At 42.3% G+C, this 25,478-nt stretch overlaps 1 protein-coding gene across 1 annotated transcript in view; it reads left to right on the top strand.

Annotated features, from left to right (window-relative positions):
- LOC115124199 (netrin-G1-like) overlaps positions 1-25,478 on the top strand; it is a 210,467-nt gene that overhangs the window by 108,340 nt on the left and 76,649 nt on the right. The window contains exon 3 of the mRNA XM_065013789.1: positions 15,833-16,011. Coding sequence (XP_064869861.1) covers positions 15,833-16,011 — 179 coding nt within the window. The remainder of the gene's footprint in view (positions 1-15,832; positions 16,012-25,478) is intronic.

Below are 25,478 nucleotides of genomic sequence, written 5' to 3'. Positions count from 1 at the left end.
GGCACAATCCAACATCTTTTACAAAAGACACGTGTTTAGTGAGACCGCCAGCCAATAAGCAGTAGGAATGACCAGGTGTTCTCTTGATAAGCGCTTGAATTTGAGAATTTCCTGTCCTGCTAAGCATTCAAAATGTAACGATTACTTTTGGTTGTCAGGGAAAATGTATGGAGTAAAAAAGTACAATATTTTCATTAGGAATGTAGTGAAGTAAAAGATGTCAAAAATAAGTAGTAAAGTACAGATACCCCCACAAAACAAGTTAATTAAGAAGTACGTGTAATGAATACTCAGGGAGAAGGTGTAGATTCAAGCTCAGAGCACTGTGGTAAATTGCATGCAGGAATCGTGGTCACTAAGGGTTTTCCTGTGGTGAAGTAGAGGACGACCAAAATGCAGCGTGGTTATATTGATTCATGTTTAATAAAAACAGATAAACATGAACACTACAAAACAATAAACGTGGAAAACCAAAAACAGCCCTATCTGGAGCAAAACACAGAGACAGGAACAATCACCCAGTGAAACCCAGGCTACCTAAGTATGATTCTCAGAGACAACTAATGACACCTGCCTCTGATTGAGAACCATACTAGGCCGAAAACATAAATACCCCAAAACATAGAAAAACAAACATAGACTGCCCACCCAATTCACGCCCTGACCATACTAAATAATGACAAAACAAAGGAAATAAAGGTCAGAACGTGACAGTCACAGGCAGGCAATGGTCATACACAGGTAGGGAAACAGGCAGGTGAATCAGAACTAGGACTGAAGGCTATAACTGGTCATACACAGGTAGGGAAACAGGCGCATCAAAACTAGGACTGAAGGCTATAACTGGTCATACACAGGTAGGGAAACAGGCGCATCAAAACTAGGACTGAAGGCTATAACTGGTCATACACAGGTAGGGAAACAGGCGCATCAAAACTAGGACTGAAGGCTATAACTGGTTCTCACAAACGAGATAGGAAAAGGCTTAGTCGAGTCAAAACGAAAAATACCTCACAAACAGAGTGAGCTGAACTAAATAAGGAGCTGATGAGACCAGGTGAGTAACTAACACAGGTGAAATCAATGAACAAAAATGAAAGCCACGGCTTACGTTCTAGAACACAAAGAAACAGAGCTACGTTCCAGAACACAACGTAACAGAACACGAGTTTGACGAAGAAAATAAATACAGGACCTTACAGTAGTTTAAAGTACTTTACACCACTGTGGAAATACCAACAGTGACACAGCAACAAATAGATATTAGACAACATCAGCTCACTGTCAATTCATTTGGAAATTGAAAAGCAAAACAACAACGGAGTGTAGTTAATAGTATATAACGCATCATGAGTCACAACCATGAAAGCAGTAGTACACCCACAGTAAAAAGGGACTGCATCCCAAATCGCACCTATTCCCTATTTTAGTGAACTACCTTTAACCAGGGCCTGTATTGAATAGGGTGCCATTTGGGCCTTAATCTCTAAAGCCACTTCAATGAGTCCCGCGCGTAAATGGAACGTTATTCCTTTTTTTATGCACGTTTCTCTGACCTTGAATTTAAGCATGAAAACAGCATGCAATTTACCCGCTATTCGTTCGGGTGGAGATCAAATAAATTAAACTGTGGCGGAGGTGTGTCTACAGAACCGACGTATTCTGACGTTGATTTTAATTCTCTCATAATTCCACCACCTTTACGCGCGAGGAAACCATGAATAAGGTCCAGTGAACATACCGGTTCCAAGTGGAAAAAACATCGACTTTATGTTTGGGGAAATAACAGCATTCTCCATGCACTGTAATATATAATTAGATAAGAGCTATTGATAAGAACTAGGTAAATGAGTAATCAGTTTGTATTGTAAATACATTGTAAATATAAATGACTATCTATTTTACCTTATAATCGCTGGAGACAAATGTGAAACCAGGCATATTGCAGCAAACTGAATCATATCAACATGCCAACTTTTCCAACGTAAAGTTGATGAAATGCTCTGCCATTACACAGATTTTAAATTGCATAGCCTTTTTACCTTGCAGGGATATGACTCTCGAATGTCTTGATTGAAGGCTACCCTGACTTTCAATCATGTTACATTTTAGCCACTATCAGTATCGACCGTCAGTAGGCCTGATAACCACACATGTTAAACTGCTAATGTACTGTTAGTTCCCTTCAGTTAGTCCACATTACCATTCCATTTAATTACATTGTTTTGTTTACCTTCATTGGCTTCCTCTGTAAATGCCGTCACGGCCGTGTGGTTGTTGCTGAGGATCATTAGTAACAGTTGATAATATATAAAAGACATGCAGGCTAAATAAATCATTAGGGAGCAGAGCACAGACAAAGCCGTAACAGTTTGAGCCTGACACATGGCTGTGACGTCATGGTTAGTCCAGGCAACAGAGGAGGGTATATCCTTACACTATTCTCCCAATTATAATAATATGTACACTAATCTTCCAACATGATCTCCTCGTGGATTTTTTTTTATTTAACTAGGCAAGTCAGTTAATTAAGAACAAATTATTATTTACAATGACAGCCTAGAAACAGTGGGTTCACTGCCTTGTTCAGGGGCAGAACGATAGATTTGTTTTTACCTTGTCAGCTCGAGGATTAGATCTAGCAACCTTTTGGTTATTGACCCAACGCTCTAACCACCACATGCCGTACCAAATTATTATTTTTTTTTTTTACCTTTATTTTACTAGGCAAGTCAGTTAAGAACAAATTCTTATTTTCAATGACGGCCTAGGAACAGTGGGTTAACTGCCTGTTCATGGAAAGAAGGACAGATTTGTACCTTGTCAGCTCGGGGATTCGAACTTGCAACCTTTCGGTTACTAGTCCAACGCTCTAACCACTAGGCTACCCTGGATCATTGCTACTTCTATAGTAAACAGAGAATAAACCAGGTACAGAACCATATCTCCAAATGGATCTTACTGCTATAGCAAACAGAGAATTAACCAGGTACAGAACCATATCTCTACATGGATCCTACTGCTATAGTAAACAGAGAATTAACCAGGTACAGAACCATATCTCCACATGGATCATACTGCTATAGTAAACAGAGAATAAACCAGGTACAGAACCATATCTCTACATGGATCATACTGCTATAGTAAACAGAGAATTAACCAGGTACAGAACCATATCTCTACATGGATCATACTGCTATAGTAAACAGATAATTAACCAGGTACAGAACCATATCTCCACATGGATCATACTGCTATAGTAAACAGAGAATTAACCAGGTACAGAACCATATCTCCACATGGATCATACTGCTATAGTAAACAGAGAATTAACCAGGTACAGAACCATATCTCTACATGGATTGTACTGCTATAGTAAACAAACATCATGATAGCAAGACAGGAGGACACATTTCCTGACTCTAGCTTTAGAAATAAGTATTTTCCCCAGGTCTCTCTCTCTCTCTCTCTCTCTCTCTCTCTCTCTCTCTCTCTCTCTACCTCTCTACCTCTTTCTACTTCCTCTCTCTCTCTCTCTACCTCCTCTCTCTCTCTCTCTCTCTCTCTCTCTCTCTCTCTGCTCTACTTCCTCTCCCTCTCTCTCTCTCTCTCTCTCTCTCTCTCTCTCTCTCTCTACCTCCTCTCTTTCTCTCTCATCTCTCTGTATCTCTCCCTCTCTCTACCTCCTCTGTCTCTCTCTCTGTCTCTCCCTCTTGCTCTCTCCCTCTCTATACCTCCTCTCTCTCCTCTCTCTCTACCTCCTCTCTCTCTGTCTCTCTCTCTCTCTCTCTCTACCTCCTCTGTCTCTCTCTCTGTCTCTGTCTCTCCCTTCAGTTTACATGCAGCACATACAGTATCTCTCTCTTCCTCTTTCTCTCATGTAAAATACATCAAAGCATTCTCTGAGGTCCCTGAAGGTGTATGAGGATCATCTTAGGTCAACCCAGTAGCGGCAGACCTTGAACTCTTTTGCCTAGCAGCCTGGGCCAAAGTTTCCTCTGTAGTAACAGCCTTCATCTCCCCACCCCTCACTCAGTAGGAGTGTAAGGACTTCAGGGGTGTCCCAAATGGAGGGTGTCCTAAATGGCAACTCATTCCCTATATTGGGCATATAGTGCACTACTTAATAGTGCACTAGTCCTGATCAAACGTAGTGAACTATAAAGAGACGAGGGAGCCATTTGGGTTCTCAGACAAGGTTTTCATGAAGGAGCTCATGTATTTTATACAGTGGGGAGGATGGATTCCAACACAGAATCCTAGAAGACCTTGAAGTGAGTCTCATATGAAGGCTTCTGCACAGTAACAGAAGTCCTGTTTTGGAGGCCAGATATTCTCTGAATTACTATGAAAGTGACTTGTTACGCCTTCTATTTTAGGGAATTCTGGTTGGCGATGAGGCTACTCATTGGTCAATAGTCAAAAGGCGCAACTTTTGGTGCAATAACGTAAGCCTATGTTAGTGACCAGATCTAATAAGCAAAAGTATAAATATAAAATCCAAATGGTAGGCTATATCTAGCATGTTAAAATATGTATGAAAATATGTATTTTTCCCATTCAGTTTCACACTGGCAACCAACCAAACCCTTCTTGCAACCAACACCCACTTTGAGAACCACTAGCTCACCCACGAGTCCACGTGTTGATTGGCAGTTTGCTGGTCCAGTCAGAGGGCTGAGTGTGTGTCACATGGAGAGTAATCCACGGAGACTCTGTGCCACAAAATAAGTGACAAAACGTTGTCAAATCTGATCATTTTAAGGTATCAGTCTCAAGTTAAAGTCATGTGACTCGAGTCCACAACTCGGCATATAAGTGTCTCAAGTTAAAATCATGTGACTCGAGTCCACAACTCGGCATATAAGTGTCTCAAGTTAAAATCATGTGACTCGAGTCCACAACTCGGAATATAAGTGTCTCAAGTTAAAGTCATGTGACTCGAGTCCACAACTCGGCATATAAGTGTCTCAAGTTAAAGTCATGTGACTCGAGTCCACAACTCGGCATATAAGTGTCTCAAGTTAAAGTCATGTGACTCGAGTCCACAACTCGGCATATAAGTGTCTCAAGTTAAAGTCATGTGACTCGAGTCCACAACTCGACATATAAGTGTCTCAAGTTAAAGTCATGTGACTCGAGGCCACAACTCGGCATATAACTGTCTCAAGTTAAAGTCATGTGACTCGAGTCCACAACTCGGCATATAAGTGTCTCAAGTTAAAGTCATGTGACTCGAGTCCACAACTCGGCATATAAGTGTCTCAAGTTAAAGTCATGTGACTCGAGTCCACAACTCGGCATATAAGTGTCTCAAGTTAAAGTCATGTGACTCGAGTCCACAACTCGGCATATAAGTGTCTCAAGTTAAAGTCATGTGACTCGAGTCCACAACTCGGCATATAAGTGTCTCAAGTTAAAGTCAAGTCACTCGAGTCCACAACTCGGCATATAAGTGTCTCAAGTTAAAGTCAAGTCAGTCGAGTCCACAACTCGGCATATAAGTGTCTCAAGTTAAAGTCAAGTCACTCGAGTCCACAACTCGGCATATAAGTGTCTCAAGTTAAAGTCAAGTCACTCGAGTCCACAACTCGGCATATAAGTGTCTCAAGTTAAAGTCAAGTCACTCGAGTCCACAACTCGGCATATAAGTGTCTCAAGTTAAAGTCAAGTCACTCGAGTCCACAACTCGGCATATAAGTGTCTCAAGTTAAAGTCAAGTCACTCGAGTCCACAACTCGGCATATAAGTGTCTCAAGTTAAAGTCATGTGACTCGAGTCCACAACTCGGCATATAAGTGTCTCAAGTTAAAGTCATGTGACTCGAGTCCACAACTCGGCATATAAGTGTCTCAAGTTAAAGTCAAGTCACTCGAGTCCACAACTCGGCATATAAGTGTCTCAAGTTAAAGTCATGTGACTCGAGTCCACAACTCGGCATATTAAGTGTCTCAAGTTAAAGTCGAGTACCGAGTCTTGAGGCTCCAAGTCTAAAGTTATTTTATTTTCTCTCAAGTCTCAGGTCATCAAATTTGTGACTTGACTCAGACTCGAGTCAAAGTCAAGTCACTCGAGTCCACAACTCTGCATATAAGTGTAAGTAAATTGTAATAGTTTAACTACAGGGACTGAGGTGTTTGTACTGATTGTGGGAGAGAGGTCCTTGCCAGAACACACACAAATTAAAGCACACAGAGAACCATTTAAATAGACCACAACAGAAGCAATTACATAATCTAAGAAAGTAAACTAACTGTAATAATATGACTGTTTGCTTGCATGCTGAAAAATAGACGACAGTAGTATTTGTAGTTATTGTGGATCCCCATTAGCTCTTCCTGGGGTCCAGCAAAATGAAGGCAGTTTATATAATTTTTTAAAAACATTACAATACATTCACAACACACTGTGTGTCCTCAGGCACCTAATCCACCACTACCACATATCTACAGTACTAAATCCATGTGTTTGTGTGTGTGTGTGTGTGTGTGTGTGTGTGTGTGTGTGCACCAATGTTTGTGATGCTTCACAGTCCCCGCTGTTCAATGAGATATTTTTTTAATCTGTTTATCAAGTCAAATTTTACTGCTTGCGTCAGTTACTTGATGTGGAATAGAGTTCCGTGTAGTCATGGCTATATTTAATACTGTGCGCCTCCCATCGTCTGTTCTGGACATGGGGACTGTGAAGAGACCTCTGAAGGCATGTCTTGTGGGGTATGCATAGGTGTCCGGGCTGTGCGCCAGTAGTTTACCCAACAGCAACAAAGTAAGAATAGAATGTGCAGAATGTCGTGCTGGTTAAGTAATGGAGTGTGTGTTGGTTAAGTAATGGAGTGTGTGTTGGTTAAGTAATGGAGTGTGTACTGGTTAAGTAATGGAGTGTGTACTGGTTAAGTAATGGAGTGTGTACTGGTTAAGTAATGGTAATGGAGTGTGTACTGGTTAAGTGTGTACTGGTTAAGTAATTAAGTAATGTTAAGTGGAGTGTGAACTGGTTGTGTTGGTTAACTGGTTAATGGAGTGTGTACTGGTTGGTTAAGTGTGTGTTGGTTAAGTAATGGACTGGTTAAGTAATGTGTGTTGGTTAAGTAATGGAGTGTGTGTTGGTTTAATGGAGTGGAGTACTGGTTAAGTAATAATGGTTAAGTAATGTGTGTTGGTTAAGTAACTGGGTAATGGAGTGTGTGTTGGTTAAGTAATGGGAGTGTGTGTTGGTTAATGGAGTGTGTACTGGTAATGGAGTGTGTACTGGTTAAGTAATGGTTAAGTGTGTGGTTGAGTGTAAGTAATGGAGTGTGGTTGTACTGGTGAACTGGTTAAGTAATGGAGTGTGTGTTGGTTAAGTAATGGAGTGTGTACTGGTTAAGTAATGGAGTGTGTACTGGTTAAGTAATGGAGTGTGTGTACTGGTTAAGTAATGGAGTGTGTACTGGTTAAGTAATGGAGTGTGTACTGGTTAAGTAATGGAGTGTGTAGTGTGTACTGGTTAAGTAATGGAGTGTGTACTGGTTAGTGTGTACTGGTTAAGTAATGGAGTGTGTGTTGGTTAAGTAAATGGTTAAGTAATGGAGTGTGTACTGGTTAAGTAATGGAGTGTGTAATGGAGTGTGTGTACTGGTTAAGTAATGGAGGTGTACTGGTTGTAATTGGTTAAGTAATGGAGTGTGTACTGGTTAAGTAATGGAGTGTGTACTGGTTAAGTAATAGTGTGTAGTAATGGAGTGTGTACTGGTTAAGTAATGGAGTTAAGTGTGTTGGTAATGTAGTGTGTGTTAAGTTAAGTAGTGTAATGTACTGGTTAAGTAATGTGTGTGTACTGGTTAAGTGTGTACTGGTTAAGTAATGGTGTACTGGTTAAGTAATGGAGTGTGTGTTGGTTTAATGGTGTGTGTTGTAGTAATGTGTACTGGTTAAGTAAATGTAATGGAGTGTACTGGTTAAGTAATGGAGTGTGTACTGGTTAAGTAATGGAGTGTGTACTGGTTAAGTAATGGAGTGTGTACTGGTTAAGTAATGGAGTGTGTACTGGTTAAGTAATGGAGTGTGAACTGGTTAAAAACCTCTACAGGATTGATGGGTTCCCCTCGGGACGAGTGAGCTAACGTAGGCTAATTAGCATGAGGTTGTAAATATCAATAAACTTTTCCAGGATATAGACATATCTGATATTGTCAGAAAGCTTAAATTCTTGTTGATCTAATTGCACTGTCCATTTACAGTAGCTATTACACTGAAATAATGCACAGTTATGGACTTGAAAAGTTATTAATATACCAATTAGACACATTTGGGCAGTCTCGATATCGCATTCAAACTTAAATCCGTTTTACCTCATTTCTATCAGCATGTCACATGTGCAACCAGGGGGAAAAAAAGTGGTCAGATGATGCGGATGGTATAGGACGGTTTTACTAGCACAGAGTGGAATATGTTCCACCTCAGTCACCGGCTTCATCAATAAGTGCACTGATGACTTAGTTCCCACAGTGACCGTACGTACATATCCCAACCAGAAGCCATGGATTGCAGGCAACATCCACATCCAAACTAAAGGCTGAAGCTGCCGCTTTCAAGGAGCGGGACACCAATCCAGACGCTTTTAAGAAATCCTGCTATGCCCTCAGATGAACCAGCAAACAGGCAATACGTCAATACAGGAGTCAGATTGAATCCTACCACACTTGCTCTGATGCTCTTCTGATGTGGCAGGACTTGGAAGCTATTTCGGACAACAAAAGCTGCCCAGTGACGTGAGCCTACCAAATGAGCTAAAAGCCTTTCATGCTCGCTTCGAGGAAAGAAATACTGAAGCATTCATGAGAGCACCAGCTATTTCGGAGGACTGTGTGATCATGCTCTCCGATGTGAGCAAGACCTTTAAACAGGTCGACATTCACAAGTCTGTGGGGCCAGACGGATTATCAGGACATGTACTCAAAGCATGCGTGGACCAACTTGCAAGTGTCTTTTCAAACTCTCCCTGACCGAGTCTGTAATACCTACATGTTTCAAGCAGACCACCATAGATCCTGTGCCCAAGAAAGCGAAGGTAACCTGCCTAAATGATTACTGCCTCGTTGCACTCACGTCTGTAGCAATGAAGTGCTTTGAAAGGCTTGCCATGGCTCACATCAACACCATCATCCCAGAAACCCTAGACCCTGTCCAATTTGCATACCGCCCCAACAGATCCACAGATGACGCAATCTCAATCGCACTCCACACTGCCCTTTCCCACCAGGACAAAAGGAACACCTATGTGAGAATGCTATTCATTGACTACAGTTTAGCGTTCAACATCATAGTTCCCTCAAAGCTCATCACTAAGCTAATCACTAAGCTAAGAACCCTGGGACTAAACACCTCCCTCTGAAACTGGATCCTGGACTTCCTGACGGGCCGCCCCCAGGTGGTAAGGGTAGGTAGCAACACATCTGTCACGGTGATCCTGAACACTGAGGCCCCTCAGAGGTGTGTACTTAGTCCCCTCCTGTACTCCCTGTTCACCCACTACTGCGTCACAAAGCACGACTCCAACACCATCATTAAGTTTGCTGACGATACAACAGTGGTAGGCCTGATCACTGACAACGATGAGACAGCCTATAGGGAGTAGATAAGAGACGTGGCAGTGTGATGCCAGGACAACAACCTCTGCCCTCAATGTGAGCAAGACAAAGGAGCTGATCATGGACAACATGAAAAGGCCGTCCGAACAGGCCCCCATTAACATTGACGGGGTTGAGAGTTTCAAGTTCCGTTGGTGGGCACATCACCAACGAACTATCATGGTCCATGATCTGCCCACCCCCCCCTACTACTCTGACTATAGGACTCATGGTCAATATGGTCTGCCCCCCTACTACTCTGACTATAGGACTCATGGTTAATATGGTCTGCCCCCTCCCCCTCTACTCTGACTATAGGACTCATGGTTAATATGGTCTGCCCCCTCCCCCCTCTACTCTGACTATAGGACTCATGGTTAATATGGTCTGCCCCCCTCTACTCTGACTATAGGACTCATGGTTAATATGGTCTGCCCCCCCCTCTACTCTGACTATAGGACTCATGGTTAATATGGTCTGCCCCCCTCTACTCTGACTATAGGACTCATGGTTAATATGATCTGCCCACCCCCTACTACTCTGACTATAGGACTCATGGTTAATATGATCTGCCCCCCTCTACTCTGACTATAGGACTCATGGTTAATATGGTCTGCTCCCCCCTACTCTGACTATAGGACTCATGGTTAATATGGTCTGCCCCCCTCTACTCTGACTATAGGACTCATGGTTAATATGGTCTGCCCCCCTCTACTCTGACTATAGGACTCATGGTTAATATGGTCTGCCCCCCTCTACTCTGACTATAGGACTCATGGTTAATATGATCTGCCCCCCTCTACTCTGACTATAGGACTCATAGTTAATATGGTCTGCCCCCCTCTACTCTGACTATAGGACTCATGGTTAATATGGTCTGCCCCCCTCTACTCTGACTATAGGACTCATGGTTAATATGGTCTGCTCCCCCCTCTACTCTGACTATAGGACTCATGGTTAATATGGTCAGCCCCCCTCTACTCTGACTATAGGACTCATGGTTAATATGGTCAGCCCCCCTCTACTCTGACTATAGGACTCATGGTTAATATGGTCTGCCCCCCCTCTACTCTGACTATAGGACTCATGGTTAATATGATCTGCCCACCCCCCTACTACTCTGACTATAGGACTCATGGTCAATATGGTCTGCCCCCCTACTACTCTGACTATAGGACTCATGGTTAATATGGTCTGCCCCCCCCTCTACTCTGACTATAGGACTCATGGTTAATATGGTCAGCCCCCCCTCTACTCTGACTATAGGACTCATGGTTAATATGGTCTGCTCCCCCTCTACTCTGACTATAGGACTCATGGTTAATATGGTCTGCTCCCCCCTACTCTGACTATAGGACTCATGGTTAATATGGTCTGCCCCCCTCTACTCTGACTATAGGACTCATGGTTAATATGGTCTGCCCCCCTCTACTCTGACTATAGGACTCATGGTTAATATGGTCTGCTCCCCCCTCTACTCTGACTATAGGACTCATGGTTAATATGGTCTGCCCCCCTCTACTCTGACTATAGGACTCATGGTTAATATGGTCTGCTCCCCCCTCTACTCTGACTATAGGACTCATGGTTAATATGGTCTGCTCCCCCCCTCTACTCTGACTATAGGACTCATGGTTAATATGGTCTGCCCCCCTCTACTCTGACTATAGGACTCATGGTTAATATGGTCTGCTCCCCCCCTCTACTCTGACTATAGGACTCATGGTTAATATGGTCTGCTCCCCCCTCTACTCTGACTATAGGACTCATGGTTAATATGGTCTGCTCCCCCTCTACTCTGACTATAGGACTCATGGTTAATATGGTCTGCCCCCCTCTACTCTGACTATAGGACTCATGGTTAATATGGTCTGCTCCCCCTCTACTCTGACTATAGGACTCATGGTTAATATGGTCTGCCCCCCCCTCTACTCTGACTATAGGACTCATGGTTAATATGATCTGCCCCCCTCTACTCTGACTATAGGACTCATAGTTAATATGGTCTGCTCCCCCCTCTACTCTGACTATAGGACTCATGGTTAATATGGTCTGCCCCCCTCTACTCTGACTATAGGACTCATGGTTAATATGGTCTGCTCCCCCTCTACTCTGACTATAGGACTCATGGTTAATATGGTCTGCCCCCCCTCTACTCTGACTATAGGACTCATGGTTAATATGGTCTGCCCCCCTCTACTCTGACTATAGGACTCATGGTTAATATGGTCTGCCCCCCCTCTACTCTGACTATAGGACTCATGGTTAATATGGTCTGCCCCCCTCTACTCTGACTATAGGACTCATGGTTAATATGGTCTGCCCCCTCTACTCTGACTATAGGACTCATGGTTAATATGGTCTGCCCCCCCTCTACTCTGACTATAGGACTCATGGTTAACATGGTCTGCCCCCCCTCTACTCTGACTATAGGACTCATAGTTAATATGGTCTGCTCCCCCCTCTACTCTGACTATAGGACTCATGGTTAATATGGTCTGCCCCCCTCTACTCTGACTATAGGACTCATGGTTAATATGGTCTGCTCCCCCCCCTCTACTCTGACTATAGGACTCATGGTTAATATGGTCTGCCCCCCCTCTACTCTGACTATAGGACTCATGGTTAATATGGTCTGCCCCCCTCTACTCTGACTATAGGACTCATGGTTAATATGGTCTGCCCCCTCTACTCTGACTATAGGACTCATGGTTAATATGATCTGCCCCCCTCTACTCTGACTATAGGACTCATAGTTAATATGGTCTGCTCCCCCCTCTACTCTGACTATAGGACTCATGGTTAATATGGTCTGCCCCCCCTCTACTCTGACTATAGGACTCATGGTTAATATGGTCTGCTCCCCCCTCTACTCTGACTATAGGACTCATGGTTAATATGGTCTGCCCCCCTCTACTCTGACTATAGGACTCATGGTTAATATGGTCTGCCCCCCCTCTACTCTGACTATAGGACTCATGGTTAATATGGTCTGCCCCCCTCTACTCTGACTATAGGACTCATGGTTAATATGGTCTGCCCCCCCCTCTACTCTGACTATAGGACTCATGGTTAATATGGTCTGCCCCCCTCTACTCTGACTATAGGACTCATGGTTAATATGATCTGCCCCCCTCTACTCTGACTATAGGACTCATGGTTAATATGGTCTGCCCCCCTCTACTCTGACTATAGGACTCATGGTTAATATGATCTGCCCACCCCCCCTCTACTCTGACTATAGGACTCATGGTTAATATGATCTGCCCCCCCTCTACTCTGACTATAGGACTCATGGTTAATATGGTCTGCCCCCCCCTCTACTCTGACTATAGGACTCATGGTTATTATGATCTGCCTATAGGACCCCTTGTCTGGGTCTGTTATATACTCTAACTCAACTAACATCTACAACGAACAACTTCAATAAACAGCTGCAACAATCCAACACTCTGTCAAAAGCACGAAAGCTGTGGTCATTTACAGTAGCCATTACAGCCATGTGATTGTTTGAGGACGGCGCCCCACATCAAAATATTTTTACACCGGCACAGGTTTCATACAATCACAAATAACGATTAAATATTCACTTACTTTTTGAAAATCTTCCTCTGATTTGTCATCCAAAGGGTCCAATCTATAACATGTAGTGTCGTTTTGTTAGATAAAATCCTTCTTTATATCCCAAAAAGTCAGTTTAGTTGGTGCCATTTGAGTAATCGACTCGTTGAACTTGCTGAGAAAGGAATCTGAAAATCTACCCTTAAACTTTGTTTCAACAAGTCTAAATAAGTTTCTATTTACCTAAAATGTAATCAAACTATAATATTTCAGAAAGAAGTACGCTCAATAGGAAACCGATTTTAGCAGGTGGGTAATGTCTTCATGGCGCACCAAACACGAATTTCCAAGACTGTGTCCTTCTACTAAAACTGTTATTTCCTATTCGTTTTTTGAAGTTACAAGTATGAAACCTTGAAGATAGACTGCTGACACCTTGTGGAAGCCATAGGAACTGCATACAGGAGCTAACTTTCAATATGACCTTTCTGTTGCATTTCTAAGAGGATGGTCTCTAAACAAAAAACAAAATTCCGTTTGGTTTTTCTTTGGATTTTCTCCTACCATATCTATTGTGTTATATTCTCCTACATTATAGTCCACAACAGGACTTCTGTTACTGTGCAGAAGCCTTCACATGAGATACATTGGTCTTTATGAATTGCCATTTGGGGACACGCTGGAGACACAATACACATGTATACACAAGAGACACAACATACATTTATACAGAAGAGACACAGTAGACATTTATATACAAGAGACACAGTAGACATTTAAACACAAGAGACACAGTAGACATTGACACATAAGAGACACAGTAGACATTTAAACACAAGAGACACAGTAGACATTTATATACAAGAGACACAGTAGACATTTAAACACAAGAGACACAGTAGACATTTAAACACAAGAGACACAGTAGACATTGACACATAAGAGACACAGTACACATTTAAACACAAGGATAAACGGTGAGAGAAATGAGGGTACACGGCGGTTTCAGACAGTGTTTTAGATAAGATGATAGATTATACTTCCATTATAAAGAGACTAACTAGTCTAGGAGGAATATAACCAATCATTAAAACGTAATGGTCTGCCCTACTCAATAGAGCAGAGGGACATAGCTCTTGTGACGAGGACACACACACACAAACACACACAGGTGTGTGTCTGTGAGTTTGTGTCTGTGCGTTTGTGTGTGTGTATGTGTGTGTGTGCGTGTGATTCTGTTTTAGCTGTTTTTTAATTAAGGGGAAGGTTACCATGGGGAGCCCAATTGAGGTATATGTATAGAGGAGAGAAGAGGAGAGGAGAGTGGGGAGATAGAGAGAGAGAGACAGAGGGAGAGGGAGAGAGAGGGGGAGAGACAGAGAGAGAGAGAGGGAGAGAGAGAGAGAGAGAGAGAGAGAGAGAGAGAGAGAGAGAGAGAGGGAGAGAGAGAGAGAGGAGAGAGAGGGAGAGAGGGAGAGAGGGAGAGAGAGAGAGAGAGAGGGAGAGAGAGATAGAGAGATAGAGACCGATCCCTGATTGGTTTCAAGTAGAATACTTTTGGTTCTACATGGAACACAGAGGACGTCTACCTGGAACCAAAAAGAGTTCTACATGGAACCAAATATAGTTCAACATGGAACCAAAAATAGTTCTACCTGGAATCAAAAAGGTTTGAGTTACTTTGAAGAAAAACTTGGTTCATTTGGTTTCTTCTTGTTAACTCTCAATCAGCTCTCTGTTTAGTCCTCAATAAAGATAACATTATTGACTGTGTCCCAAATGGCACCCTATAGGGCACTATGTAGGGATTAGAGTGCCATTTGGGATGCCTTTGAATCCTGACTTTATTTAATGTGGTGTTCCCTTCACGGAGGGTTAGCCAAATTAGGTATTGTTTTAAAAGCTGTTCCCTTCACGGAGGGTTAGCCAAATTAGGTATTGTTTTAAATGCTGTTCCCTCCTCGAAGGGTTAGCCAAATTAGGTATTGTTTTAAATGCTGTTCCCTCAATGAAGGGTTAGCCAAATTAGGTATTGTTTTAAATGCTGTTCCCTCAATGAAGGGTTAGCCAAATTTGGTATTGTTTTAAATGCTGTTCCCTCAACGAAGGGTTAGCCAAATTAGGTATTGTTTTAAATGCTGTTCCCTTCACTGAGGTTTAGCCAAATTAGCTCTCGTTTTAAGGATAACGATGCGTTTTCCTCTCTCTCTTCCCTCTTAGTCTGATCTAAGAGGGAATTCCATGTAGGCCTAGTATACCCACTATTAAATTACAGAAGAGGCAACATTCCACCGCAAGGGCACAGTGAAATATCCTTGTATAGAGGAGGTGACTTGGTGAAACAACGTCGGCATGATGAGTAACCTTGTCTCAGACATGAAGATTTGTGTTAGCTTCCCAGTCAGTCATATTTGATTCAAGTCTATGAAATAGTTCATATTAATGTTATCCAGCACTGTAATCCGGCTTGAAGAACCAACCCACAGCCTTTGGAACAAATAATAAGTATTTACATTCAGGTCTGTTGCATGGTGTTTTCCATCTCAGATCAAAGTGCAACCCGAACGAACGCCACTCTTATAGGAGATCGTTTGTGTTCAATGACTTGTCTGGCTACGAATAAAGGTGAAATAAATATGATTGTCTGTTTTCCCTCCTCAGATGTAAGTGTAACCTGCACTCCAACAGCTGTGTGTTTGACAAGGACAAGGGGAAGCTGGGGTGTGAGTGTGAACACAACACAACAGGACCAGACTGCGGCCGCTGTAAGAGACACTACCACGGACGACCCTGGAGCGTCGGGTCCTACCTGCCCATCCCCAGAGGAACTGCTAACATCTGTGAGTAGACTACGTCTATCTAAAACCAATTGTGGAAAAAGTTTCACTCGTTCAATAGAATCTAATCAAGAATAAAATAATGATATATGAGGCATGTGGGCTTTTCGTCAATCTTGGCGGCGATTTCTGTCTGATCTGTCAGTTCCCAGGTCTCTGGCCAGGGGGCTCATTTCCTTAATATATCTAATGCAGGCTAACCCCAGGCTAACACCAGGAAAGCTAACTCTAGGGAAGATAGAAGAGGAATAAGGTGCTATATCCAGCACTGAGGGAGAAGATGCTATTATCAGCCCAACACTGAAGGATAAGGTGTTATAGTCAGCCCAGCACTGAGGGAGAAGGTGCTATAATCGGCCCAACGCTGAGGGATAAGGTGCTATAATCAGCCCAGCACTGAGGGAGAAGGTGCTATAATCGGCCCAACGCTGAGGGATAAGGTGCTATAATCAGCCCAACACTGAGGGATAAGGTGCTATAATCAGCCCAACACTGAGGGATAAGGTGCTATAATCAGCCCAACACAGGGATAAGGTGCTATTATCAGCCCAACACTGAGGGATAAGGTGTTATATCCAACACCATGGAGTATAATCAGCTCAAAACTGATTATAGCTGAGGGATAAGAGCTGATTATAGCACCTTATCCCTCAGTGTAAAAAAATAACCTGCCCATGAACTGCGGTTTAAAATTAGTCAGCTGGCTAAAACTTTTACTGAAACTGATTAACTGATTAATGTGCACTGTCCCTGTAAAAATAAAAATAAACTCAACACTGATGAGTAAGGTGCTACAATCAGCCGAGGGATGAAGTGTTATAGCCAGACCAACACTGAGGGATGAAGTATTATAGCCAGACCAACACTGAGGGATGAAGTATTATAGCCAGACCAACACTGAGGGATGAAGTATTATAGCCAGACCAACACTGAGGGATGAATTATTATAGCCAGACCAACACTGAGGGATGAATTATTATAGCCAGACCAACACTGAGGGATGAAGTGTTATAGCCAGACCAACACTGAGGGATGAATTATTATAGCCAGACCAACACTGAGGGATGAATTATTATAGCCAGACCAACACTGAGGGATGAATTATTATAGCCAGACCAACACTGAGGGATGAATTATTATAGCCAGACCAACACTGAGGGATGAATTATTATAGCCAGACCAACACTGAGGGATGAAGTAGTATTGTGGCGAAATCTGCTCGGAGCCTTCACCGTGCGCTGCCAATTTAAGAGTGCATGAGCAGTAAGGAAGGAGGAGATAAAGAGAGCTCGTTCAGCTCTTTGGGGAGGAGCTCTTGGGTGGCGCGACAGTTTGATTGTGTGTGTGCTGTGCTGCAGAAGTTTTGTTTGTTTTCAGCGTTTGTAGATTATAAAGTATTTAACTCAATCATCGGTGTGATCGCTTTAGATCGTGGTTGTTTTTGTTTGGGACCGCGCCCGTAATGGATCGCATGGATTAGTAGCAACATTGTTGCGAAGCTTTAACAAGCAAACCAACAAACCATCGGACAGTCAGACACCGGCAGGCCTGAAGACCACAGCTAAGATTTATCTTTTTCTCTCTCTTTCTCTTCCCTCTCAGTGCTTTACCCTGCAACAGACTCTCTATTTTTCAAATGCACTTCCCATTGAAGTTCATTAGAGCTGAACTATTATTTCCCTGCCAGAAGTATTTGGATGGACATTTTAGTAGGTTGCTTGCAAGTTGTATATTATGTGAACTGTATTGAGGTGAGGTGTACTAATGACATGTGGCCGAGAAGACTGGACATTTTTAAGGCCTTTGTTGTGTCGATGAACACCCCCCACATTCATACCCTCTGCACTCATCCACTAGAAAATAATACAGATTATTGCAAATCCTATGTTGATGACTGGGGTCGTTCTTGTATGAAGTTGCTGTTGAATTGCTCTGCCATTATTAGTATTAGTATTATTGTATGAGGTATTCTTGTTTGGGTTACCCCTGTGCTGTGATGTGGGTTTTATATGGTGTGTATTCTCTTTTCTCTCCACTGGCTATCTGATAAACAGGCTACACTCTAGGCAGTCTCTTCTGCTGATGTGTGTGGGTCTGGTAGTGGTACTCTCTCTAATCTACTCTTTTCCTTTCGGCATGGTTAATACCTGCCTGGCGCCCGAACAAAATCTTTCTTTACCCCTCTCTAATAAATACCGCTACAGTATAGCCAGACCAACACTGAGGGATGAAGTGTTATAGCCAGACCAACACTGAGGGATGAAGTATTATAGCCAGACCAACACTGAGGGATGAAGTATTATAGCCAGACCAACACTGAGGGATGAAGTATTATAGCCAGACCAACACTGAGGGATGAAGTATTATAGCCAGACCAACACTGAAGGATGATGTATTATAGCCAGACCAACACTGAGGGATGAAGTATTATAGCCAGACCAACACGGAGGGATACGGTCAGTATAAATGTGTGTGCTTGTTATGTGTGTGTGAGCAAATTAAGAGAGAGTGTGTGTGTGTGTGTGTGTGTGTGTGTGTGTGTGTGTGTGTGTGTGTGTGTGTGTGTGTGTGTGTGTGTGTGTGTGTGTGTGTGTGTGTGTGTGTGTGTGTGTGTGTGTGTGTGTGTGTGTATCTATGCAAGTTATGTGTGTGTGTGAGCAAATGCAGTGTGTGTGTGTGTGTGTGTGTATATATGCATATTATGTGTGTGAGCAAATGAAGTGAGTGTGTGTGCATGTGGGTACCTGTGTGTGCATTCAGGGTGTGTGCACATACTCCCATGTGTGCCTTCATACCCATGTATGTGTCGTCTAAGGAGAAGTGCCTTGATTTCCCTCTACACTGCGCTCCTCCAGTTAGGAGACTCTCTGCAACGTGGGACCAGCTGTCCCTCTCTCTCAGATTGACAGGGCGTTATTAAAAACAGCCAACCCCTCGGACGCATCTGCACTGAACGGATAAAAGCCCAGACCCACTCTCCATATGCAACATATTAAAAAAAAGACATGACACACTGGTTTGGAGAAAGACAGAATGCAATGATATTGCATATGGCACCCTGGTAGTATTGCATAATACCAGAATAACATTACTCCACACAGGTGTGGAAGTTTAATCGTTTTTTTTTTATCTTCGATTTGAGTTATTTGTTATTCTGTCATAAGAGAAGACTATTTTCTCCATCCAAAATGGCACCCTATTCCTACTTTTGACCAGAGCCCTATGAGCCATTGTAGTGCACTGTGTAGGGAATAGGATGCCTGTTGGGATGTAACCTATAGCACACAACATGGGGGCGTTCCATGCGTTTTTCCCCCATGCAGCAACTAACGCAACGGCTCATATTTCCTGCTAGGATATTAACCGTACAGTCCTTGAAGACAAAAATTTGCTGAAAGTGCAGAATTTAATTCTAGTTTAATAGCACTCATCTGTCATCAAGTCATCGTCTTCAGTCACAATAGCAATACATCTCCTAGTGACAGACGGGGTATTACATTTTACATATTTCATATTCAGGACCTTACTGAACATATGCAGATATATAGCTGTACGTGACCCTCCATGTAACCATCAGGACCCAACATATGCAGATATATAGCTGTACGTGACCCTCCATGTAACCATCAGGACCCAACATATGCAGATATATAGCTGTACGTGACCCTCCATGTAACCATCAGGACCCAACATATGCAGATATATAGCTGTACGTGACCCTCCATGTAAACATCAGGACCCAACATATGCAGATATATAGCTCTACGTGACCCTCCATGTAACCTAAGATGAAAGGAGGCTCTCTGTTGCTAGGGGACTAGAGCTGTCAGGATTAAAGGGATGAACTATGGACAAGAATACACCTACACTATCATATACATTAGATATAGACATATTCTAAATGACCAAAAGTATGTGGACACCTGCTTGTCGATCATCTCATTCCAAAATCATGGGCATTAATATGGAGCCCCATTGGCTGCTATAACAGCCTCCACTCTACTGGGAATGCAATCAAATGAAATCTTATTTGTCACATGTGACTTTTCCGTGAAATGCTTATTTACAAGCCCTTAACCAACATTGCAGTTTTAAGAAAAATAAGAGTTAACTAAAATTAAAAAAAATAAAAAATTAAAAAATAATGTGACAATAAAATAACAATAATGAATCTATCTATATACAGGGGCTACCGGTATCGAGTCAATGTGCTGGGGTACAGATTAATTGAGGTAATATGTACATGTAGGTAGGGGTAAAGTGACTATACATAGATAATAAACAGACAGTTACAGCAATGCAAAAAGTCAATGCAAAAATTCCAGGTGGTGATTTGATTAGATGTTCAGGAGTCTTATGGCTTGGGGTTAGAAGCTGTTAAGAAGCCTTTTGGACCTAGACCTGGCGCTCTGGTACCGCTTGCAGCACGACTAGGGTGGTTGGAGTCTTTGGCAATTTTTAGGGCTTTCCTCTGACACTGCCTGGTGTAGAGGTCCTGGGTGGCAGGAAGATCGGCCGTACGCACTACCCTCTGAAGCGCCTTGCGGTTGGAGGCTGAGCAGTTGCCATACCAGGCGGTGATTAAACCAGTCAGGATGCTCTCGTGCAGCTGTATAACGTTTTGAGGTTCTGAGGATCTAAGCCAAGGGGGAATAGGCATTGTCATGCCAACTTCACAACTGTCTTAGTGTGTTTAGACCATAAAAGTTTGTTGGTGATGTGGACACCAAGGAATTAGAAGCTCTCAACCTGCCCCACTACAGCCCCGTCGATTGGAATGGGACATGCTTGGCCCTCCTTTTCCTGTAGTCCACAATCATCTCCTTTGTCTTGATCACATTGAGGGAGAGATTGATGTCTGGGGCACCACACTGCCAGGTCTCTGACCTCCTCTCTGATCAGGCCTACCACTGTTGTGTCATCGGCAAACTTAACGATGGTGTTGGAGTCGTGCTTGGCCACGCAGTCATAGGTGAACAGGGAGCACAAGAGGGGACTAAGCACGCACCCCTGAGGGGCACCCGTATTGAGGTTCAGCATGGCAGATGTGTTGTTGCCTCTCCTTACCACCTGGAGGGCGACCCGTCATGAAGTCCAGGATCCAGTTGCAAAGGGAGGTGTTTAGTCCCAGGGTCCTTATCTTAGTGATGAACCTTGAGGGCACTATGGTGTTGAACACTGAGTTGTAGTCAATGAATAGCATTCTCACATAGGTGTTCATTTTATAGAGGGCAGGGTGGAGTGCAATAGAGATTACATCATCTGTGGATCTGTTGGGGTGGTATGCTGATTGGAGTGGGTCTAGGGCTTCTGGGATGAAGGTGTTGATGTGAGCCATGACAAGCATTTCAAAGCACTTCATGGCTAAAGATGTGAGTGCTACAGGTCGAGAGTCATTTAGGCAGTTTACCTTGGTGTTCTTGGGCACAGGGACTATGGTGGTCTGCTTGAAACATGTACAGTACCAGTCCATATTATGGCAAAAACAGCTCAAATAAGCAAAGAGAGACGACAGTCCATCATTACTTTAAGACATGAAGGTCAGTCAATGCGGAATTTTTCAAGAACTTTGAAAGTTTCTTCAAGTGCAGTCGCAAAAACCATCAAGCGCTATCATGAAACTGGCTCTCATGAGGACCGCCACAGGAAAGGAAGAACCAGTCACCTGCAGAGGATAAGCTCATTAGAGTTACCAGCCTCCAAAATTGCAGCCAAAATAAATGCTTCACAGTGTTCAAGTAACAGACATATCTCAACATTAACTGTTTAGAGGAGACTGCGTGAATCAGGCCTTCATGGTCAAATTGCTGCCAAGAACCCAATACTAAAGGACACAAATTAGAATAAAACACTTGCTTGGGCCAAGAAACACGAGCAATGGACATTAGACCTGTTGAAATATGTCCTTTGGTCTGATGAGTTCAAATTTGAGATTTTTGGTTCCAACCGCCATGTCTATGTGAGACACAGAGTAAGGGAACGGATGATCTCCACATGTGTGGTTCCCACCGTGAAGCATGGAGGAGGAGGTGTGATGGTGTGTGGGTGTTTTGCCGGTGACACGGTCTGTGATTTATTTAGAATTCAAGGCACACTTAACCAACATGGCTACCACAGACTTCTGCAGCGATATGCCATCCCATGTGGTTTGCGCTTAGTGGGAATATAATTTATTTTCAATAGGACAATGACCCAAAACACACATCCAGGCTATGTAAGGGATATTTGACCAAGGAAAGTGATGGAGTGCTGCATCAGATGACCTGGCAACAATCACCAACCAGAACCCAATGAAGACGGTTTGGGAGGTTTTGGACTGAAGACTGAAGGAAAAGCAGCCAACAAGTGCTCAGAGTATTTTTGAACTCCCTCGAGACTGTTGGAAAAGCCTTCCTCATGAAGCTGGTTGAGAGAATACCAAGAATGTGCAAAGCTGTCATCAAGGCAAATGGTGGCTACCTTGAAGAATCTAAATATAAAATATATTTTGATTTGCTTAACACTTTTTTGGTTACTACTTGATTCCATATGTGTTATTATGTCATTTCGATGTCTTCATTATTATTCTATAATTTACAACATAGTAAAAATAAAGAAAATGTTTGATTGAGTAGATGTGTCCAAACATTTTGACTGGTACTGTAGGTGTCACAGACTGGGTCAGAAACATGTTGAAAATGTCAGTGAAGACTTGAATTGATAGAACTGATAGAATTGATAGAACTGATAGAACTGGTAGAAGTGATAGAACTGATAGAACTGGTAGAACTGATAGAACTGACACAACTGGTAGAACTGATAGAACTGACACAACTGGTAGAAGTGATAGAACTGATAGAACTGACACAACTGGTAGAAGTGATAGAACTGATAGAACTGACACAACTGGTAGAACTGGTAGAACTGATAGAACTGGTAGAACTGACACAACTGGTAGAAGTGATAGAACTGATAGAACTGGTAGAACTGATAGAACTGATTGAACTGTAGGGTTTGTGTCGCGTTCGTGAGAAGAGACGGACCAAGGCACAGCGGATATAGAGTTCCACATATTATTATAAAGTGAAACTTAGCAAAAACAATAAATCAATAAACTAACAATGAAACGTGACTACGTGGTGCACATGCACAAAACACAAAATAATATCCCATAAACACAGGTGGGAAAAATGCTACCTAAATATGATCCCCAATTAGAGATAACGATTACCAGCTGCCTCTAATTGGGAATCATACAAATCACCAACATAGAAACATAAACTAGCACACCACATAGAAATAATAAACTAGAATACCCCCAGTCACGCCCTAACCAACTGCACCATGGAGAAACAAGGGCTCTCTATGGTCAGGGCGTGACCGTTTGATACAACTTATTGAACTGACAGAACTGTAGGGTTTAATAGAACTGATAGACCTGATAGAACTGTAGGGTTTGATAGAACTGATAGACCTGATAGAACTGATAGACCTGATAGAACTGATAGACCTGATAGAACTGATAGACCTGATAGACCTGATAGAACTGTAGGGTTTGATATAACTGATAGACCTGATAGAACTGTAGGGTTTGATAGAACTGATAGACCTGAAGGAACTGTAGGGTTTGATAGAACTGATAGACCTGATAGAACTGATAGACCTGATAGAACTGATAGACCTGATAGAACTGATAGAACTGATAGAACTGATAGACCTGATAGACCTGATAGAACTGATAGAACTGATAGAACTGATAGACCTGATAGAACTGATAGACCTGATAAAACTGATAGAACTGATAGAACTGATAGACCTGATAGAACTGTAGTGTTTGATAGAACTGATAGACCTGATAGAACTGTAGTGTTTGATAGAACTGATAGACCTGATAGACCTGATAGAACTGATAGACCTGATATAACTGATATAACTGATATACCTGATAGAACTGATAGAACTGATAGAACTGATAGACCTGATAGAGAACTGATAGGGCATAGAACTGATAGACCTGATAAAACTGATAGACCTGATAGAACTGATAGAACTGATAGAACTGATAGACCTGATAGAACTGATAGACCTGATAAAACTGATAGAACTGATAGACCTGATAGACCTGATAGAACTGATAGAACTGATAGAACTGATAGACCTGATAGAACTGATAGAACTGATAGACCTGATAGAACTGATAGACCTGATAGAACTGATAGACCTGATAGAACTGATAGAACTGATAGACCTGATAAAACTGATAGAACTGATAGACCTGATAGAACTGTAGTGTTTGATAGAACTGATAGACCTGATAGACCTGATAGACCTAATAGAACTGATAGAACTGATAGACCTGATAGAACTGATAGAACTGATAGACCTGATAGAACTGTAGGGTTTGATAGAACTGATAGACCTGATAGAACTGATAGACCTGATAGAACTGATAGACCTGATAGAACTGATAGAACTGATAGAACTGATAGAACTGATAGAACTGTAGTGTTTGATAGAACTGATAGACCTGATAGACCTGATAGAACTGATAGAACTGATAGACCTGATAGACCTGATAGACCTGATAGAACTGTAGTGTTTGATAGAACTGATAGAACTGATAAAACTGATAGACCTGATAGAACTGATAGAACTGATAGACCTGATAGAACTGATAGAACTGATAGAACTGATAAAACTGATAGACCTGATAGAACTGATAGAACTGATAGAACTGATAGACCTGATAGAACTGATAGAACTGATAGACCTGATAGACCTGATAGACCTGATAGAACTGATAGACCTGATAGAACTGATAGACCTGATAAAACTGATAGAACTGATAGAACTGATAGACCTGATAGAACTGTAGTGTTTGATAGAACTGATAGACCTGATAGAACTGTAGTATTTGATAGAACTGATAGACCTGATAGACCTGATAGAACTGATAGACCTGATATAACTGATATAACTGATAGACCTGATAGAACTGATAGAACTGATAGACCTGATAGAACTGATAGAACTGATAGACCTGATAGAAATGTAGTGTTTGATAGAACTGATAGACCTGATAGACCTGATAGAACTGATAGACCTGATAGAACTGATAGAACTGATAGAACTGATAGAACTGATAGACCTGATAGACCTGATAAAACTGATAGAACTGATAGACCTGATAGACCTGATAGAACTGATAGACCTGATATAACTGATAGACCTGATAGAACTGATAGAACTGATAGACCTGATAGAACTGATAGAACTGATAGAACTGATAGACCTGATAGAACTGATAGAACTGTAGGGTTTGATAGAACTGATAGACCTGATAGAACTGATAGACCTGATAGAACTGATAGAACTGATAGAACTGATAGAACTGATAGAACTGTAGTGTTTGATAGAACTGATAGACCTTATAGACCTGATAGAACTGATAGAACTGATAGAACTGTAGTGTTTGATAGAACTGATAGACC

Source organism: Oncorhynchus nerka, linkage group LG9b (assembly GCF_034236695.1).
Source record: "Oncorhynchus nerka isolate Pitt River linkage group LG9b, Oner_Uvic_2.0, whole genome shotgun sequence".
Lineage (NCBI taxonomy): Eukaryota > Metazoa > Chordata > Actinopteri > Salmoniformes > Salmonidae > Oncorhynchus > Oncorhynchus nerka.
This window is presented reverse-complemented; position numbering and strand designations above follow the sequence as displayed.